This window comes from Microcaecilia unicolor, chromosome 7 (assembly GCF_901765095.1).
Source record: "Microcaecilia unicolor chromosome 7, aMicUni1.1, whole genome shotgun sequence".
NCBI classification, from domain to species: domain Eukaryota; kingdom Metazoa; phylum Chordata; class Amphibia; order Gymnophiona; family Siphonopidae; genus Microcaecilia; species Microcaecilia unicolor.
Genome location: NC_044037.1, coordinates 278,225,799 through 278,245,609, shown reverse-complemented (window position 1 = coordinate 278,245,609; position 19,811 = coordinate 278,225,799). Strand labels below are relative to the sequence as shown.

General features: G+C 47.0%; 1 protein-coding gene across 1 annotated transcript in view; it reads right to left on the bottom strand.

Annotated features, from left to right (window-relative positions):
* Positions 1 to 17,368, bottom strand: part of SNX4 (sorting nexin 4) — a 131,974-nt gene extending 114,606 nt beyond the window's left edge. The window contains exons 1-2 of the mRNA XM_030209506.1: positions 17,261 to 17,368; positions 9,556 to 9,677 (exon numbers count right to left, since the gene is read on the bottom strand). Of these exons, the coding sequence (XP_030065366.1) occupies positions 9,556 to 9,677; positions 17,261 to 17,317 (179 nt within the window). The 5' untranslated portion in view covers positions 17,318 to 17,368. The remainder of the gene's footprint in view (positions 1 to 9,555; positions 9,678 to 17,260) is intronic.
* Between the last annotated feature and the right edge of the window lie 2,443 nt (positions 17,369 to 19,811).

Sequence of the window (19,811 nt, the reverse complement as noted above, 5' to 3'; positions counted from 1 at the left end):
AAGTACATAAGTAGTGCCATACTGGGAAAGACCAAAGGTCCATCTAGCCCAGCATCCTGTCACCGACAGTGGCCAATCCAGGTCAAGGGCACCTGGCACGCTCCCCAAACGTAAAAACATTCCAGACAAGTTATACCTAAAAATGCGGAATTTTTCCAAGTCCATTTAATAGCGGTCTATGGACTTGTCCTTTAGGAATCTATCTAACCCCAATGTGGCCGCGCAGGCTTCTGCTTCTGTGAGTCTGACGTCCTGCACGTACGTGCAGGACGTCAGACTCACAGAAACAGAAGCCTACGCAGCCTTCTACATGGAATGTTGCTAGTGGAATAGCAACATTCCATGTAGAATCTCCAATAGTAGCAACATTAGTACATAAGTACATAAGTAGTGCCATACTGGGAAAGACCAAAGGTCCATCTAGCCCAGCATCCTGTCACCGACAGTGGCCAATCCAGGTCAAGGGCACCTGGCACGCTCCCCAAACGTAAAAACATTCCAGACAAGTTATACCTAAAAATGCGGAATTTTTCCAAGTCCATTTAATAGCGGTCTATGGACTTGTCCTTTAGGAATCTATCTAACCCCAATGTGGCCGCGCAGGCTTCTGCTTCTGTGAGTCTGACGTCCTGCACGTACGTGCAGGACGTCAGACTCACAGAAACAGAAGCCTACGCAGCCTTCTACATGGAATGTTGCTAGTGGAATAGCAACATTCCATGTAGAATCTCCAATAGTAGCAACATTAGTACATAAGTACATAAGTAGTGCCATACTGGGAAAGACCAAAGGTCCATCTAGCCCAGCATCCTGTCACCGACAGTGGCCAATCCAGGTCAAGGGCACCTGGCACGCTCCCCAAACGTAAAAACATTCCAGACAAGTTATACCTAAAAATGCGGAATTTTTCCAAGTCCATTTAATAGCGGTCTATGGACTTGTCCTTTAGGAATCTATCTAACCCCAATGTGGCCGCGCAGGCTTCTGCTTCTGTGAGTCTGACGTCCTGCACGTACGTGCAGGACGTCAGACTCACAGAAACAGAAGCCTACGCAGCCTTCTACATGGAATGTTGCTAGTGGAATAGCAACATTCCATGTAGAATCTCCAATAGTAGCAACATTAGTACATAAGTACATAAGTAGTGCCATACTGGGAAAGACCAAAGGTCCATCTAGCCCAGCATCCTGTCACCGACAGTGGCCAATCCAGGTCAAGGGCACCTGGCACGCTCCCCAAACGTAAAAACATTCCAGACAAGTTATACCTAAAAATGCGGAATTTTTCCAAGTCCATTTAATAGCGGTCTATGGACTTGTCCTTTAGGAATCTATCTAACCCCAATGTGGCCGCGCAGGCTTCTGCTTCTGTGAGTCTGACGTCCTGCACGTACGTGCAGGACGTCAGACTCACAGAAACAGAAGCCTACGCAGCCTTCTACATGGAATGTTGCTAGTGGAATAGCAACATTCCATGTAGAATCTCCAATAGTAGCAACATTAGTACATAAGTACATAAGTAGTGCCAAACTGGGAAAGACCAAAGGTCCATCTAGCCCAGCATCCTGTCACCGACAGTGGCCAATCCAGGTCAAGGGCACCTGGCACGCTCCCCAAACGTAAAAACATTCCAGACAAGTTATACCTAAAAATGCGGAATTTTTCCAAGTCCATTTAATAGCGGTCTATGGACTTGTCCTTTAGGAATCTATCTAACCCCAATGTGGCCGCGCAGGCTTCTGCTTCTGTGAGTCTGACGTCCTGCACGTACGTGCAGGACGTCAGACTCACAGAAACAGAAGCCTACGCAGCCTTCTACATGGAATGTTGCTAGTGGAATAGCAACATTCCATGTAGAATCTCCAATAGTAGCAACATTAGTACATAAGTACATAAGTAGTGCCATACTGGGAAAGACCAAAGGTCCATCTAGCCCAGCATCCTGTCACCGACAGTGGCCAATCCAGGTCAAGGGCACCTGGCACGCTCCCCAAACGTAAAAACATTCCAGACAAGTTATACCTAAAAATGCGGAATTTTTCCAAGTCCATTTAATAGCGGTCTATGGACTTGTCCTTTAGGAATCTATCTAACCCCAATGTGGCCGCGCAGGCTTCTGCTTCTGTGAGTCTGACGTCCTGCACGTACGTGCAGGACGTCAGACTCACAGAAACAGAAGCCTACGCAGCCTTCTACATGGAATGTTGCTAGTGGAATAGCAACATTCCATGTAGAATCTCCAATAGTAGCAACATTAGTACATAAGTACATAAGTAGTGCCATACTGGGAAAGACCAAAGGTCCATCTAGCCCAGCATCCTGTCACCGACAGTGGCCAATCCAGGTCAAGGGCACCTGGCACGCTCCCCAAACGTAAAAACATTCCAGACAAGTTATACCTAAAAATGCGGAATTTTTCCAAGTCCATTTAATAGCGGTCTATGGACTTGTCCTTTAGGAATCTATCTAACCCCAATGTGGCCGCGCAGGCTTCTGCTTCTGTGAGTCTGACGTCCTGCACGTACGTGCAGGACGTCAGACTCACAGAAACAGAAGCCTACGCAGCCTTCTACATGGAATGTTGCTAGTGGAATAGCAACATTCCATGTAGAATCTCCAATAGTAGCAACATTAGTACATAAGTACATAAGTAGTGCCATACTGGGAAAGACCAAAGGTCCATCTAGCCCAGCATCCTGTCACCGACAGTGGCCAATCCAGGTCAAGGGCACCTGGCACGCTCCCCAAACGTAAAAACATTCCAGACAAGTTATACCTAAAATGCGGAATTTTTCCAAGTCCATTTAATAGCGGTCTATGGACTTGTCCTTTAGGAATCTATCTAACCCCAATGTGGCCGCGCAGGCTTCTGCTTCTGTGAGTCTGACGTCCTGCACGTACGTGCAGGACGTCAGACTCACAGAAACAGAAGCCTACGCAGCCTTCTACATGGAATGTTGCTAGTGGAATAGCAACATTCCATGTAGAATCTCCAATAGTAGCAACATTAGTACATAAGTACATAAGTAGTGCCATACTGGGAAAGACCAAAGGTCCATCTAGCCCAGCATCCTGTCACCGACAGTGGCCAATCCAGGTCAAGGGCACCTGGCACGCTCCCCAAACGTAAAAACATTCCAGACAAGTTATACCTAAAAATGCGGAATTTTTCCAAGTCCATTTAATAGCGGTCTATGGACTTGTCCTTTAGGAATCTATCTAACCCCAATGTGGCCGCGCAGGCTTCTGCTTCTGTGAGTCTGACGTCCTGCACGTACGTGCAGGACGTCAGACTCACAGAAACAGAAGCCTACGCAGCCTTCTACATGGAATGTTGCTAGTGGAATAGCAACATTCCATGTAGAATCTCCAATAGTAGCAACATTAGTACATAAGTATATAAGTAGTGCCATACTGGGAAAGACCAAAGGTCCATCTAGCCCAGCATCCTGTCACCGACAGTGGCCAATCCAGGTCAAGGGCACCTGGCACGCTCCCCAAACGTAAAAACATTCCAGACAAGTTATACCTAAAAATGCGGAATTTTTCCAAGTCCATTTAATAGCGGTCTATGGACTTGTCCTTTAGGAATCTATCTAACCCCAATGTGGCCGCGCAGGCTTCTGCTTCTGTGAGTCTGACGTCCTGCACGTACGTGCAGGACGTCAGACTCACAGAAACAGAAGCCTACGCAGCCTTCTACATGGAATGTTGCTAGTGGAATAGCAACATTCCATGTAGAATCTCCAATAGTAGCAACATTAGTACATAAGTACATAAGTAGTGCCATACTGGGAAAGACCAAAGGTCCATCTAGCTCAGCATCCTGTCACCGACAGTGGCCAATCCAGGTCAAGGGCACCTGGCACGCTCCCCAAACGTAAAAACATTCCAGACAAGTTATACCTAAAAATGCGGAATTTTTCCAAGTCCATTTAATAGCGGTCTATGGACTTGTCCTTTAGGAATCTATCTAACCCCAATGTGGCCGCGCAGGCTTCTGCTTCTGTGAGTCTGACGTCCTGCACGTACGTGCAGGACGTCAGACTCACAGAAACAGAAGCCTACGCAGCCTTCTACATGGAATGTTGCTAGTGGAATAGCAACATTCCATGTAGAATCTCCAATAGTAGCAACATTAGTACATAAGTACATAAGTAGTGCCATACTGGGAAAGACCAAAGGTCCATCTAGCTCAGCATCCTGTCACCGACAGTGGCCAATCCAGGTCAAGGGCACCTGGCACGCTCCCCAAACGTAAAAACATTCCAGACAAGTTATACCTAAAAATGCGGAATTTTTCCAAGTCCATTTAATAGCGGTCTATGGACTTGTCCTTTAGGAATCTATCTAACCCCAATGTGGCCGCGCAGGCTTCTGCTTCTGTGAGTCTGACGTCCTGCACGTACGTGCAGGACGTCAGACTCACAGAAACAGAAGCCTACGCAGCCTTCTACATGGAATGTTGCTAGTGGAATAGCAACATTCCATGTAGAATCTCCAATAGTAGCAACATTAGTACATAAGTATATAAGTAGTGCCATACTGGGAAAGACCAAAGGTCCATCTAGCCCAGCATCCTGTCACCGACAGTGGCCAATCCAGGTCAAGGGCACCTGGCACGCTCCCCAAACGTAAAAACATTCCAGACAAGTTATACCTAAAAATGCGGAATTTTTCCAAGTCCATTTAATAGCGGTCTATGGACTTGTCCTTTAGGAATCTATCTAACCCCAATGTGGCCGCGCAGGCTTCTGCTTCTGTGAGTCTGACGTCCTGCACGTACGTGCAGGACGTCAGACTCACAGAAACAGAAGCCTACGCAGCCTTCTACATGGAATGTTGCTAGTGGAATAGCAACATTCCATGTAGAATCTCCAATAGTAGCAACATTAGTACATAAGTACATAAGTAGTGCCATACTGGGAAAGACCAAAGGTCCATCTAGCTCAGCATCCTGTCACCGACAGTGGCCAATCCAGGTCAAGGGCACCTGGCACGCTCCCCAAACGTAAAAACATTCCAGACAAGTTATACCTAAAAATGCGGAATTTTTCCAAGTCCATTTAATAGCGGTCTATGGACTTGTCCTTTAGGAATCTATCTAACCCCAATGTGGCCGCGCAGGCTTCTGCTTCTGTGAGTCTGACGTCCTGCACGTACGTGCAGGACGTCAGACTCACAGAAACAGAAGCCTACGCAGCCTTCTACATGGAATGTTGCTAGTGGAATAGCAACATTCCATGTAGAATCTCCAATAGTAGCAACATTAGTACATAAGTACATAAGTAGTGCCATACTGGGAAAGACCAAAGGTCCATCTAGCCCAGCATCCTGTCACCGACAGTGGCCAATCCAGGTCAAGGGCACCTGGCACGCTCCCCAAACGTAAAAACATTCCAGACAAGTTATACCTAAAAATGCGGAATTTTCCAAGTCCATTTAATAGCGGTCTATGGACTTGTCCTTTAGGAATCTATCTAACCCCAATGTGGCCGCGCAGGCTTCTGCTTCTGTGAGTCTGACGTCCTGCACGTACGTGCAGGACGTCAGACTCACAGAAACAGAAGCCTACGCAGCCTTCTACATGGAATGTTGCTAGTGGAATAGCAACATTCCATGTAGAATCTCCAATAGTAGCAACATTAGTACATAAGTACATAAGTAGTGCCATACTGGGAAAGACCAAAGGTCCATCTAGCCCAGCATCCTGTCACCGACAGTGGCCAATCCAGGTCAAGGGCACCTGGCACGCTCCCCAAACGTAAAAACATTCCAGACAAGTTATACCTAAAAATGCGGAATTTTTCCAAGTCCATTTAATAGCGGTCTATGGACTTGTCCTTTAGGAATCTATCTAACCCCAATGTGGCTGCGCAGGCTTCTGCTTCTGTGAGTCTGACGTCCTGCACGTACGTGCAGGACGTCAGACTCACAGAAACAGAAGCCTACGCAGCCTTCTACATGGAATGTTGCTAGTGGAATAGCAACATTCCATGTAGAATCTCCAATAGTAGCAACATTAGTACATAAGTACATAAGTAGTGCCATACTGGGAAAGACCAAAGGTCCATCTAGCCCAGCATCCTGTCACCGACAGTGGCCAATCCAGGTCAAGGGCACCTGGCACGCTCCCCAAACGTAAAAACATTCCAGACAAGTTATACCTAAAAATGCGGAATTTTTCCAAGTCCATTTAATAGCGGTCTATGGACTTGTCCTTTAGGAATCTATCTAACCCCAATGTGGCTGCGCAGGCTTCTGCTTCTGTGAGTCTGACGTCCTGCACGTACGTGCAGGACGTCAGACTCACAGAAACAGAAGCCTACGCAGCCTTCTACATGGAATGTTGCTAGTGGAATAGCAACATTCCATGTAGAATCTCCAATAGTAGCAACATTAGTACATAAGTATATAAGTAGTGCCATACTGGGAAAGACCAAAGGTCCATCTAGCCCAGCATCCTGTCACCGACAGTGGCCAATCCAGGTCAAGGGCACCTGGCACGCTCCCCAAACGTAAAAACATTCCAGACAAGTTATACCTAAAATGCGGAATTTTTCCAAGTCCATTTAATAGCGGTCTATGGACTTGTCCTTTAGGAATCTATCTAACCCCAATGTGGCCGTGCAGGCTTCTGCTTCTGTGAGTCTGACGTCCTGCACGTACGTGCAGGACGTCAGACTCACAGAAACAGAAGCCTACGCAGCCTTCTACATGGAATGTTGCTAGTGGAATAGCAACATTCCATGTAGAATCTCCAATAGTAGCAACATTAGTACATAAGTACATAAGTAGTGCCATACTGGGAAAGACCAAAGGTCCATCTAGCCCAGCATCCTGTCACCGACAGTGGCCAATCCAGGTCAAGGGCACCTGGCACGCTCCCCAAACGTAAAAACATTCCAGACAAGTTATACCTAAAAATGCGGCATTTTTCCAAGTCCATTTAATAGCGGTCTATGGACTTGTCCTTTAGGAATCTATCTAACCCCAATGTGGCTGCGCAGGCTTCTGCTTCTGTGAGTCTGACGTCCTGCACGTACGTGCAGGACGTCAGACTCACAGAAACAGAAGCCTACGCAGCCTTCTACATGGAATGTTGCTAGTGGAATAGCAACATTCCATGTAGAATCTCCAATAGTAGCAACATTAGTACATAAGTATATAAGTAGTGCCATACTGGGAAAGACCAAAGGTCCATCTAGCCCAGCATCCTGTCACCGACAGTGGCCAATCCAGGTCAAGGGCACCTGGCACGCTCCCCAAACGTAAAAACATTCCAGACAAGTTATACCTAAAAATGCGGAATTTTTCCAAGTCCATTTAATAGCGGTCTATGGACTTGTCCTTTAGGAATCTATCTAACCCCAATGTGGCCGTGCAGGCTTCTGCTTCTGTGAGTCTGACGTCCTGCACGTACGTGCAGGACGTCAGACTCACAGAAACAGAAGCCTACGCAGCCTTCTACATGGAATGTTGCTAGTGGAATAGCAACATTCCATGTAGAATCTCCAATAGTAGCAACATTAGTACATAAGTACATAAGTAGTGCCATACTGGGAAAGACCAAAGGTCCATCTAGCCCAGCATCCTGTCACCGACAGTGGCCAATCCAGGTCAAGGGCACCTGGCACGCTCCCCAAACGTAAAAACATTCCAGACAAGTTATACCTAAAAATGCGGAATTTTTCCAAGTCCATTTAATAGCGGTCTATGGACTTGTCCTTTAGGAATCTATCTAACCCCAATGTGGCTGCGCAGGCTTCTGCTTCTGTGAGTCTGACGTCCTGCACGTACGTGCAGGACGTCAGACTCACAGAAACAGAAGCCTACGCAGCCTTCTACATGGAATGTTGCTAGTGGAATAGCAACATTCCATGTAGAATCTCCAATAGTAGCAACATTAGTACATAAGTATATAAGTAGTGCCATACTGGGAAAGACCAAAGGTCCATCTAGCCCAGCATCCTGTCACCGACAGTGGCCAATCCAGGTCAAGGGCACCTGGCACGCTCCCCAAACGTAAAAACATTCCAGACAAGTTATACCTAAAAATGCGGAATTTTTCCAAGTCCATTTAATAGCGGTCTATGGACTTGTCCTTTAGGAATCTATCTAACCCCAATGTGGCCGCGCAGGCTTCTGCTTCTGTGAGTCTGACGTCCTGCACGTACGTGCAGGACGTCAGACTCACAGAAACAGAAGCCTACGCAGCCTTCTACATGGAATGTTGCTAGTGGAATAGCAACATTCCATGTAGAATCTCCAATAGTAGCAACATTAGTACATAAGTACATAAGTAGTGCCATACTGGGAAAGACCAAAGGTCCATCTAGCCCAGCATCCTGTCACCGACAGTGGCCAATCCAGGTCAAGGGCACCTGGCACGCTCCCCAAACGTAAAAACATTCCAGACAAGTTATACCTAAAAATGCTAGGAAGTTAAAAAAAAAAACCACAGAACTATTCCCTCCACTCTCAAGAGCTTCATATCATGTTTTTTGTTTTAGTTTCAATAACTTTTTATTGGTGATATGCTCGTACAATCTGTTAATAATCATACAGACAATATTACCATGGAAATAAATGCAGAAACCAATGGAGTAGAACAGTGTACAATACAAATTGCCACCACTAACAGTTTCATAAATTACAACCCCTTCCACCCTACCCTAACATCTTCCCATCCTCTGTTCCCCGCCCAAATGCATGGCGAGGAGATAAATCCAACAATGGTTAACAAGGACAACGGTCTGTTATAGAACCTCTAACCCCACCCCACCCCCGGCCAAAGCAAACCCCAACCCGCTCTCCCCCTCAGACTGACAAAAAAAAAAACCCTTCAGGTAGTTAGTCTGTATAATACACTAAGATACATTTATATATTAGATTGTAAGCTCTTTGAGCAGGAACTGTCTTTCTTCTATGTTTGTGCAGCGCTGCGTACGCCTTGTAGCGCTATAGAAATGCTAAATAGTAGGAGTAATACATCTAGATAAGGGGGGAGCTGCCTAGACTCTTATAGCTCTCCCGCCAAGAGAACCCACAATATCAAACCATAAATGAAAATTCACCTCATCCAGAGAAAAACTAAAAAAAAATTGATTCCCTGGGAGACCTCCTAGGCCGAGAATCAGACCCATAAACATTCTACAGACAATTTAATATAAAACTACGTGCCCTGGGAGACAAAAACTCTTTTTTGTGCCTAGGGAACGTACCTATCAATCTACGTTCCCATATCATATGTTGATGTAGCAAATTGCGCCAACCCCAATAGGATGAAGGAGCGGAGGTGGTCCATACCTTAAGAATTGCCTTCCTGCCCAGGAGTGCATCCTGTTTTTGTTTAAGATTAACAGATTGTACAAGAAAATTTTTACCCAGTAAACCGATTGAGCATGATTTGTGCTATGCCACCTATGAAGTGTGTCATGAGCTAGCAAGTTACTTCTATGCATCATTAGCAGCAGCACTAGGGAACTATTTTTTCAGAGGGACTGCTACACAGAGATACTGCTAACAAATCTTTCAACTCTACACTAGCACCTACCTTGTTTCTATGAGGTAAGCAGTATACGTTTCCTGCATATTCATTGAAGTCTTCCCATTCCGTTTTTCTGCTTCTGAAACTCCAATCTCAATTTTCTTCAGTAAATAATTCTCCTCCATTGTCTTTGCAAAAAACCCCCAGAAATGATATTAATTAGTTAAATTTTGGTAAGACATTAAGAAAGCAATTCAAATATGTTTCAAATGCCAAGTGCTTAGACTATTATTCCACCATTTGCTCATGTTCTTCCAAAGGGATTCTTCAGGAAGGGAGGCACCCGCAGCCACATGGAAAATATATCCAGGCATAACTGCTTCCAGTGCCCCAATGGGAAGGATAAGATGACTATCATCAGACTATTCTGGACACACCCTGGAAACCTCATTGCATGTTCTTTATTTCAGGTTCATACTTAAAAAGCGTAAGACCAAACATTTTTATAGCTACTGTCTGAAATTCACACAGACTGACAAACTCCATAAAAAGAAAGATCTGACGCAAGAAAAAAAATTTTTAGCAAAAGAAAAAAAAAACCTGAGTCAATAAATAAATAAATTAATTAATTAAAAAAAAAAAAAAAAAAAGAGGTAGGGGGTAGACCAAATGTCTGTCCAAACAGTACATAAAAAAAAAACCCAATTCCAAAAGTACGAATTGTACAATTCAGTTCCAAAGACTCTACGCAATCCTGCGTTTCCGCACTAACGCGCCTTCCTCAGGAGTGAAATGAAAAATCTCAGCCACTGATGATAAAAACACATAAACTGGCTACAGAATCCAAAGTACAGCGTCAAACTGAAACGCAATGAGAACTAGTCAAACCGGCACACAGCCAAGTGTGTGTCAACAACAGACAAGCATGAGACTGAGTAGACTCTTTGGAACTGAATTGTACAATTCGTACTTTTGGAATTGGTTTTTTTTATGTACTGTTTGGATGGACATTTGGTCTATTAATCCGCAAACAAATCTTTTCCGGAGATGGGAAGGCGGTAGAACGAGAGGACATGAAATGAGGTTGAAAGGGGGCAGCCTCAGGAAAGATGTCAGGAAGTATTTTTTCACGGAGAGGGTGGTGGATGCTTGGAATGCCCTCCCGCGGGAGGTGGTGGAGATGAAAACGGTAACGGAATTCAAACATGCGTGGGATATGCATAAAGGAATCCTGTGCAGAAGGAATGGATCCTCAGAACCTTAGCTAAAATTGGGTGGCAGAGCAGGTGGGGGGAAGAGGGGTTGGTGGTTGGGAGGCGAGGATAGTGGACGGCAGACTTGTACGGTCTGTGCCAAAGCCGGTGATGGGAGGTGGGACTGGTGGTTGGGAGGCGGGAAGTACTGCTGGGCAGACTTGTACGGTCTGTGCCCTGAATAAGGCAGGTACAAATCAAGGTAAGGTTTACACATATGTTGTCTTGTTGGGCAGACTGGATGGACCATGCAGGTCTTTTTCTGCTGTCATCTGCTATGTTACTATATACTTTTGGAATTGGTTTTTTTTTTTTATTAAACCCTATTGTTTGGATGGATATTTGGTCTACCCCCTTGTGTCTTTTTTTTGTACATTGGTCAGGGGCACACTTCTGTTTGTTTTAGTACTAAAAAGAAAAAGATATGCTTATATTTTATTACATCTGGCAAAGGGTTAAAGTGTTCTTGGTAAAGATTCAGACAATAAACCAGATGAGACACTGCATCTAGCAAATATATAAATCCCTTGTAGCCTGGGATGGATATAAAGCAGGGGGATCATGGCACACTCAGCCAACTTCCTTTGGAGCTCCATCCCCTACTACCCACATTGGCATCCCTTTCCTCGTGGTTTAGTATAGCCCCCTCTCCGCCCCCCACCTACGGTCCTGCAAACCTGCCAGCAGAAGCAGCAACATAAAAAGAGGTAGCCTCCAACCAGCCCCTCCTCTTCTGATGTAATTTCCTGTGGGCAGGACGCTGGCTGGGATAATACCCAGGGGCTGGCTGGGAGTTACCTCTTTTCATGTTGCTGTTGGCCGCAGGATTGCAGGACCGCAGGCAGGTGAGGGAGAAGGGGCGAGGAGCAGTGCTTTTATTGTGCCGGTACCTTTTTTTACCTCCCTTTCGCTCTCGCTGTCTGCTTGAGAGTCCGAGCCCACAATCACTCAGTACAAGCAAGGTCCAGCACCGGCCAACTCAGCCTTAGTTCCAACCTATCCACTCATGGCAGGCCCTGTTTGTACCGTCCCTCTGACGCATGTGTGTCAGAGAGGGTGGAACTAACAGGGCCTAACCGAGCGCATGGCACTGGGCGTGAAGGTTCATCAGCACTGGTGTCGGGCCTTGTATTGGCTGATTACTGCTGGCCCAGACTCTCAAGCAGGCAGGCAGTGGGAGAAGGAAGAGGGGCAGGGGAGAGAGGAGAATCGCTGGAAATGGAGGGGAGGGCAGGGGAGAGAGGAAAATCGCTGGACGTGGATGGGAGGGGAGAATCGCTGGACGTGGAGGGGAGGAGAGAGGGGAGAATCGCTGGACATGGATGGAGAGGAGAGCAGGGGAGAGAGGAAAATTGCTGGACATGGATGGAGGGGAGGGTAGAGAAAAGAAGAAGATGCACATGGATAGAGATGAGGGAAAGGGAACAGAGGAGAAAAACTGCACATGGATGGCGAAAATAGGCAAAAGCTGAATCGATTGTATACCTCCTCCAATCAACTCCACAAAGGACCCAGCTTTTACTTATGGATGAAGAAGAAAGGAGGAAAGTAAAGAAATAAATGAGCAGGAAGCCCTGGAAACGGAGAGTCCCAAGAAACAGCAACTTGTAAACAATAGGTTTCTAGTCATCACCACAATGAAACATGAACTTATCACTGGAAACCCCAAATCTTGATTTAGCTCATAAGCATTAGATTAAGCATTGACCAAGCAAGGCTACATTTAGACTTCAGGGGTTAAAATCCAAGATAATTAGGTAATCACTATTATGGTGCTCTTGAAATTTCACAAACACACACACACATATATTTAAAAATGCCATAATATTTTGATTAAAATAATATTTTTTGACTAGAGCCACCAGCATTTTATATCTGTATTCTTTCTAACCCAATGGAAGCTGAAAGAAATTTACAAAAGGGGTTGAGAATGACTGTCTGGGGTTAAAATAACTCTGATATATTTATGGAATGGGATAAAACTTGCCAAGGGGAAAAAAAACAGTAAAAAGACATATCAAGTTTAAAAATGGGCCAAATCAGACCAGCGGGTTCCAGAGAATAAGCTTCTTCTCCCACCCCTAAATATATATATATATATGACAATGCATTTCTATGTGAGGAGTATCAGCTTCTGCAGCATAGACTTATAAATAGTGAAATAGCAGATAGGGAATCCTCTTTCACACTGCCTCTCCCTGCTCACTTCTCTCCCCAACCCCCCCTCCCCCAACTGCCCCACCTCAAAAAACTTAACTACACAAACTGCCCCACCCCTAAAAATACTCCCCCCTGCAGCTGCCTTACCAATCCCCAAGAATACACCCTACAACTACCCCACCATCTTGCATGGGGTTCTGTTTGAGGGCGGACTAGTTTGCAACTTCCCCAACTACCCACCCCCAAAACTAATCTTCTACAATTGAACATAAGAACATATCCCTACTGGGTCAGACCAATGGTCCATCTAGCCCAATATCCTGCTTCAAACAGCGGCCAATCCAGGTCATAGTACCTGGCAGAAACTCAAATAGTAGCAACTATCCCATCCTGCAAAATCTAGCTCCCCCCCCCCCTCCCCCCCCCCCCCCCCCCCCCCCCCCCCCCCCGGAAAAGGTTAGGACTTTCAACCGTCTGGCTTTCTTTTTTTGCATTCAGGACTGGAAGCTAGAAGGATAGTTAACATGTCTGGATATTTTAGGAGTTTAAAACCTAACCTGCAGATCGCCAATCCTCCCTCCTATATGAGTGAACCTTTCTTGCCCGCTTCCAGGGTAACTAGCAGCAGAAGACTGTGGAGGCGGAGAAATGGCAGGCAGCACTGGTCACAGAAAGGAGGCGGCAAACCCTTGAAGAAATGAAATTTTTGCACATTGCAGGAGATGAAAGATATGAAACCATACTTCCAAATAGGAAAAGTGGTTTCAACAGCTTCAGCATACAAACACTGATTCACAGTAGCAAAACAATTACAGCAGTGCTGCTCAAACCTTTTCCAGCCATAACCTCATGATTGTGGCCAGGGTAACATCCACAACCCTGTTGAGGCACATCATAATGTTGTGGATTAGGAACTGGCTATTGGACAGAAAACAGAGGGTAGGGTTAAAAGGTCATATCACTCAATGGAGGAGGGAGGAGTGCCGGAGGGATCAGCACTGGGACCGGTGCTATTTAACATTTATAAATGATCTGGGAATTGGAACAGTGAGCGAGGTGATTAAATTTGCAGATGGCATAAAACTATTCAAGGTTGTTAAAACATGCAGACTGTGAAAAATTGTAGAAACATCTTAGGAAGCGAAGACTGACTGGGTATCCAAATGGCAGATGAAATTTAATGTGAACAAATGCATAGTGATGTGCATTGGGAAGAATAATGGGTCCACCTTTGGGGGGTCAGCATCTAAGAAAAAGACCTAGGTGTCATTGTAGACAATACGCTAAAATCTTTTCCCCAGTGTAAGGGGGCAGCCAAGAAAGCAAACAGGATGCTAGGAATTATTAGAAAAGGGATGGTAAATAAGACCGAGAATATTATAATGCCTCTGTATCGCTCTAAGGTGTGACCTCACCATGAGTACTCTGTTCAGTTCTGGTCGTCATATCTCAAAAAAGATATAGTGGAATTGGAAAAGGTTCAAAAATGAGTGACCAAAATGATCTCCTCTCATATGAGGAAAGGCTAAAGAGGTTAGGGCTCTTCAGCTTGGAAAAAAGAGACGGATGAGGGAAGGTATGATTGAGGTCTACAAAATCATGAGTGGTGTAGAACGAGTATAAGTGAATCAATATTTAAACTCTTTAAAAAAGAACAAAGACTAGGGAACACTCAATGAAACTACATGGAAATACTTTTAAAACAACAGGAGGAAATATTCTTTTACTCAATGAATAGTTAAGCTCTGGAACTCTTTGCTGGAAGATGTAGTAACAGCAGTTAGCGTACCTGGGTTTAAAAAAAGGTTTGGACAAGTTCCTGGAGGAAAAGTCCATAGTCTGCTATTGACAGACATAGGGAAGCCACTGCTTGCCCTGGGACTGGTAGCATGGAATGTTGCTACTATTTGGGTTTCTGTCAGGTACCAATAAGCTAGATGAACCACTGGTCTGATCCAGTGTGGCTATTCTTATGCTCTTATGCCCTCCTTGGCCGTGACCTCAAACGCAGCACGTGTGACTGTTTGGGGAGCACAAAACTACAGAACTGCACCTTTAGAACAGTTCCCCCTCTCATCTCCTATCCTGATCACAGCTACACAGAGAACCAATGCAGATATAATTATTTTGATTTACAAACTGCTTTATGTTTAAACTGCATCTGATGTTTCTTACAAGTCAGTCCTGTATCAAACACATTTATGATGCCATGAAAAGCATGTGAAAGGTAAACAGAAATTTAAAAAAATATAATAGCTATAGCTGGATAAACTGAGCCAGCAGGTGATACAATAACTCATCAGTATTTTACATGCACACTCAGAGGAAGCATAGCTATCCCTAGTACCTGAAGATTGAAGGGCTGCCATCAGTGCCAAGCAAAATAGTGGGAACTATTATAAAGAATAAAATTTACAGAATGCATAGACAAAACATGGTTAAAGGGCCACAGTCAGCATGGAATCAGCCAAAGGAAGTCTTGCCTCATCGATTTCCTTCATTTCTTTAAAGGAATGAATAAACATGTCGACCAAGGTGTGCTGGTTGATGTAGCATATCTACATTTTCAGAAAGCTTTTGATAAAGTTCTTCATGAGAGACTCCTGAGAAAATTAGAGTCATGGGATAGGAGGCAATGTTCTCTTGTGGATTAGGAATTGGTTATTGGACAGAAAACAGAGGGTAGGCTTAAATGGCCATATTTCTAAATGGAGGAGGGTAAACAGTGGAGTGCCATAGGGATGTGTACAGGGACTGGAGCTATTTAACATATTTATAAATGATCTAGAAATTGGAATGACGTGATTAAATTTGCAGATGACAAAACTAGTCAAAGTTGTTAAAACACATGCGGACTGTGAAAAATTGCAGGAAAACCTTAGGAAACTGGAAGACTGGGCATTCAAACAGCAGATGACATTTAATATGAACAAATGCAAAGTGATGCACACTGGGAAGAATAATCCAAATCATAATTACCTGATGTTAGGGGTCACCATGGGAATCAGCACCCAAGAAAAAGATCTGCTCAGTGTGCAGCGAAGGCAGCCAAAATAGCAAAAGGATGCTAAGAATTATTAGGAAAGGGATGGTAAATAAGATTAAGAATATTATAATGCTTCTGTATCACTCCATGGTGCAACCTCACCTTGAGCAACGCACTCAGTTCTGGTCTCCATATCTCAAAAAAGATACAGCCGAATCAGAAAAGGTTAAAAACGAGCAACCAAAATGATAAGGGGGATAGAACTCCTCTTGTATGAGGAAAAGCTAAAGAGGTTAGGGTTCTTCAGCTTGGAAATGAGACGGATGAGGGGAGATATGACTGAGGTCTAGAAATGATAAGTAGTAGTAGTCTACAAAATCCTGAATGGTGTAGAACAAGTAGAAGTAAATCGATTTTTTACTCGTTCCAAAAGTACAAAAACTAGGGGACACTTGAGGAAGTTACATGGAAATACTTTTAAAACAAATAGGAGGAAATATATTTTCACTCAACGAATAGTTAAGCTCTGGAACTCTTTGTCGGAGGATGTAGTAACAGCAGTTAGTGTATCTGGGTTTAAAAAAGGTTTTTACAAGTTCCTGGAGTTAAAGTCCATAGTCTGCTATTGAGACAGATACGGGGAAGGGATTGGTAGCATGAAGTGCTGCCATGATCTGGGTTTCTGCCAGGTATTTGTGTCCTGGATTGGCCACTGTTGGTAACAGGATACTGGGCTAGATGGGCCACTGGTCTGACCCAGTATGGCTAATCCTTACATTCTTGTATAACCTACATTTTATAGGATGCTTAAGTAATAGTCATATTGTTGAGTTTGTTAAGTGTTGGGGAGGGGCTGCCATGAAGAGCCTGAAAGTTAACTGATGGGGAGGAGGGGTGGGGTGCAGAAAGGCTGAAGGTTTGCCTAGAGAAGGGGCTCTTAACCTTTTGGCTTCTGCATCCATTTAATTAATCAGTGAAATCCTCGCAACCCCCTTGGTCAACCACATGTCCACCACTAGTGACCGACAGCTATGTATGTTCCTGTGGGCCACTAAAATACACAATTATATTGCCGATAAGGATCTAAGGAACTACCTACTCTGTCTAAAAAGTTCCAATAAGTTCCCAGATTTCAAGAACCCCGTTTGACCTCTTCATGCACCGCCAGTTAAGAATCCCCGGCCTAGGCAAAGCTACCAAGTCACACGCATTCGGCTACACTAACACGCCGAGCACCCATCCCCACAAGCACTCGGGGGGCGGTCTCCTCACATGCATCCTCCCCCTCCGCATGATCTGCCATCGCTCCCTTGTCGGCGATGCGGCACCTCCCTCAAGTACCGCACCCCACCCCCACAAATCAAACTCATACCTCAGATCGCCCACTAACAATCCCACAGCTTTCTTTCTCCGGTGCCCCGTCCCCCATGATACACTACATACGTCATCACTCTACATCCCGCCTTGCCGGAAACAGGAAGTCAAGTTGCGTCAAAAAACGCCTGGAGAGAGCGTACTAGGCAGCATGTGTGTCCCGAACTCCGAAAGGGGGAGGAGTCAATGAAGGAGGTTAGCTGAGCGCCTTGGAGTCGTTTGACGACGAGGCAGCATGTGTTGATGATGTAATTAGTGCTGTCTAAAAATATGCAAGGATACCCGGGGTGGGGGAGCTCTGTGAAGATGCGGTTTTGTACTAGCCGTAGTCCGAAGACGATGAGCTGTGTCATGAGAAATCTGCATTTTCATAGTAGTAAAAATATATATATATATACAAGCCGCTTTCCAGTGCGACAAAGTACGTTTTGTGACTGGTTGAGGCAGATGCCGCTCACGTAGAGAAAGAAAGAACTGTGATGGGCGGGCTGGGCATGTTGTGCGAGTTAAAGAAATGCTAAGTGCTCGCGCACAATCTAAGGTATGCAAGAGACGTCGGTTAGCAGCATCAGTATGAGCAGGTCAGGTGGACAGAATACTGGAAGTATTATGGATTGATTTAAATAAAATGTAGACACCTTAGAAAGTTTGGGTGTGGTCTGAGTATCTTATGCAGACTGCCAAGGGGTCCCAATTTTTGACAGGGAGATTTTAGTACACGCCTCCAGCCCCGCCTCACTCTGCATTGGCTCCACCCATTATACATGACTCCGCCCCCCCATGACACACCTCAGTCCCACAGTCATTTCGGAAAATATTTTATTTAACTAGCCGTTAAGCCCGTTAAAACGGGCAAGTATTGGTATGCTCCCGCCCTTCCTCCTTCCCTCCCTCCCAGCTCCAAGGCCCGATTCCCTCCCAGCTCCAAGGGCCCCCCCTCCGTCCCTCCCAGCCAGCTGCAAGGCCCCCCTCTGTACATCCCTCCCAGCTCCAAGGCCCCCCTACTTCTGACCTCCCATGTCCAGCATCCTCCCTCCTTCCCTGCCAGCTTCAAGGCCCCCAGTCTCTCCCTCCCTCCTAGCTCCAAGGCCCCATTCCCTCCCCTCCCAGCTCCAAGGCCCCCCGTCCAAGCCAGCTCCAAGGCCCCCCTCCGTCCCTCCCCTCCCTTGCAGCTCCAAGGCCCCCTCTCCTCCTGAGCATTTCTCCTGCCTTCCCCTCCCCCCCCGAGGTCAATGCTATCGCCCCTCCCCCCCGAGGTCGCCACCGGCCCCCTCCACCCGGGCCCTCCCTCCCAGCTCCAAGGGCCCCCCTCCGTCCCTCCCAGCCAGCTGCAAGGCCCCCCTCTGTACATCCCTCCCAGCTCCAAGGCCCCCCTACTTCTGACCTCCCATGTCCAGCATCCTCCCTCCTTCCCTGCCAGCTTCAAGGCCCCCTGTCTCTCCCTCCCTCCTAGCTCCAAGGCCCCATTCCCTCCCCTCCCAGCTCCAAGGCCCCCCGTCCAAGCCAGCTCCAAGGCCCCCCTCCGTCCCTCCCCCCCCTTGCAGCTCCAAGGCCCCCCTCTCCTCCTGAGCATTTCTCCTGCCTTCCCCTCCCCCCCCCAAGGTCAATGCTATCGCCCCTCCCCCCCCCGAGGTCGCCACCGGCCCCCTCCACCCGGGCCCTCCCTCCCAGCTCCAAGGCCCGATTCCCTCCCAGCTCCAAGGGCCCCCCTCCGTCCCTCCCAGCCAGCTGCAAGGCCCCCCTCTGTACATCCCTCCCAGCTCCAAGGCCCCCCTACTTCTGACCTCCCATGTCCAGCATCCTCCCTCCTTCCCTGCCAGCTTCAAGGCCCCCTGTCTCTCCCTCCCTCCTAGCTCCAAGGCCCCATTCCCTCCCCTCCCAGCTCCATGGCCTCCCCTCCCAGCTCCAAGGCCCCCCTCCGTCCCTCCCCTCCCTTGCAGCTCCAAGGCCCCTCTCCTCCTTCTGAGCATTTCTCCTGCCTTCCCCTCCCCCCCCGAGGTTGCTGCTGTCGCCGCTACCGCTCCCCCCCCCCCCCCCCCGAGGTCGCCACCGGCCCCCTCCACCCGGGCTCTCCCTCCCAGCTCCAAGGCCCGATTCCCTCCCAGCTCCAAGGGCCCCCCCTCCGTTCCTCCCAGCCAGCTGCAAGGCCCCCTCTGTACATCCCTCCCAGCTCCAAGGCCCCCCTACTTCTGACCTCCCATGTCCAGCATCCTCCCTCCTTCCCTGCCAGCTTCAAGGCCCCCTCTCTCCCTCCCTCCTAGCTCCAAGGCCCCATTCCCTCCCCTCCCAGCTCCAAGCCCCCCCACCCCGTCCAAGCCAGCTCCAAAGCCCCCCTCCGTCCCTCCCCTCCCTCGCAGCTCCAAGGCCCCCCTCCTCCTTCTGAGCATTTCTCCTGCCTTCCCCTCCCCCCGAGGTCGCTGCTATCGCCCCTCCCCCCCAAGGTCGCCGCTACCGCTCCCCCCCCCCCCCCCGGGCCCTCTGTTCTACATTTAACTTACAGCACCGAAACCGCAGGCAGATCAGCTCCGTCGGCCTTCCTTCTCTGCCTG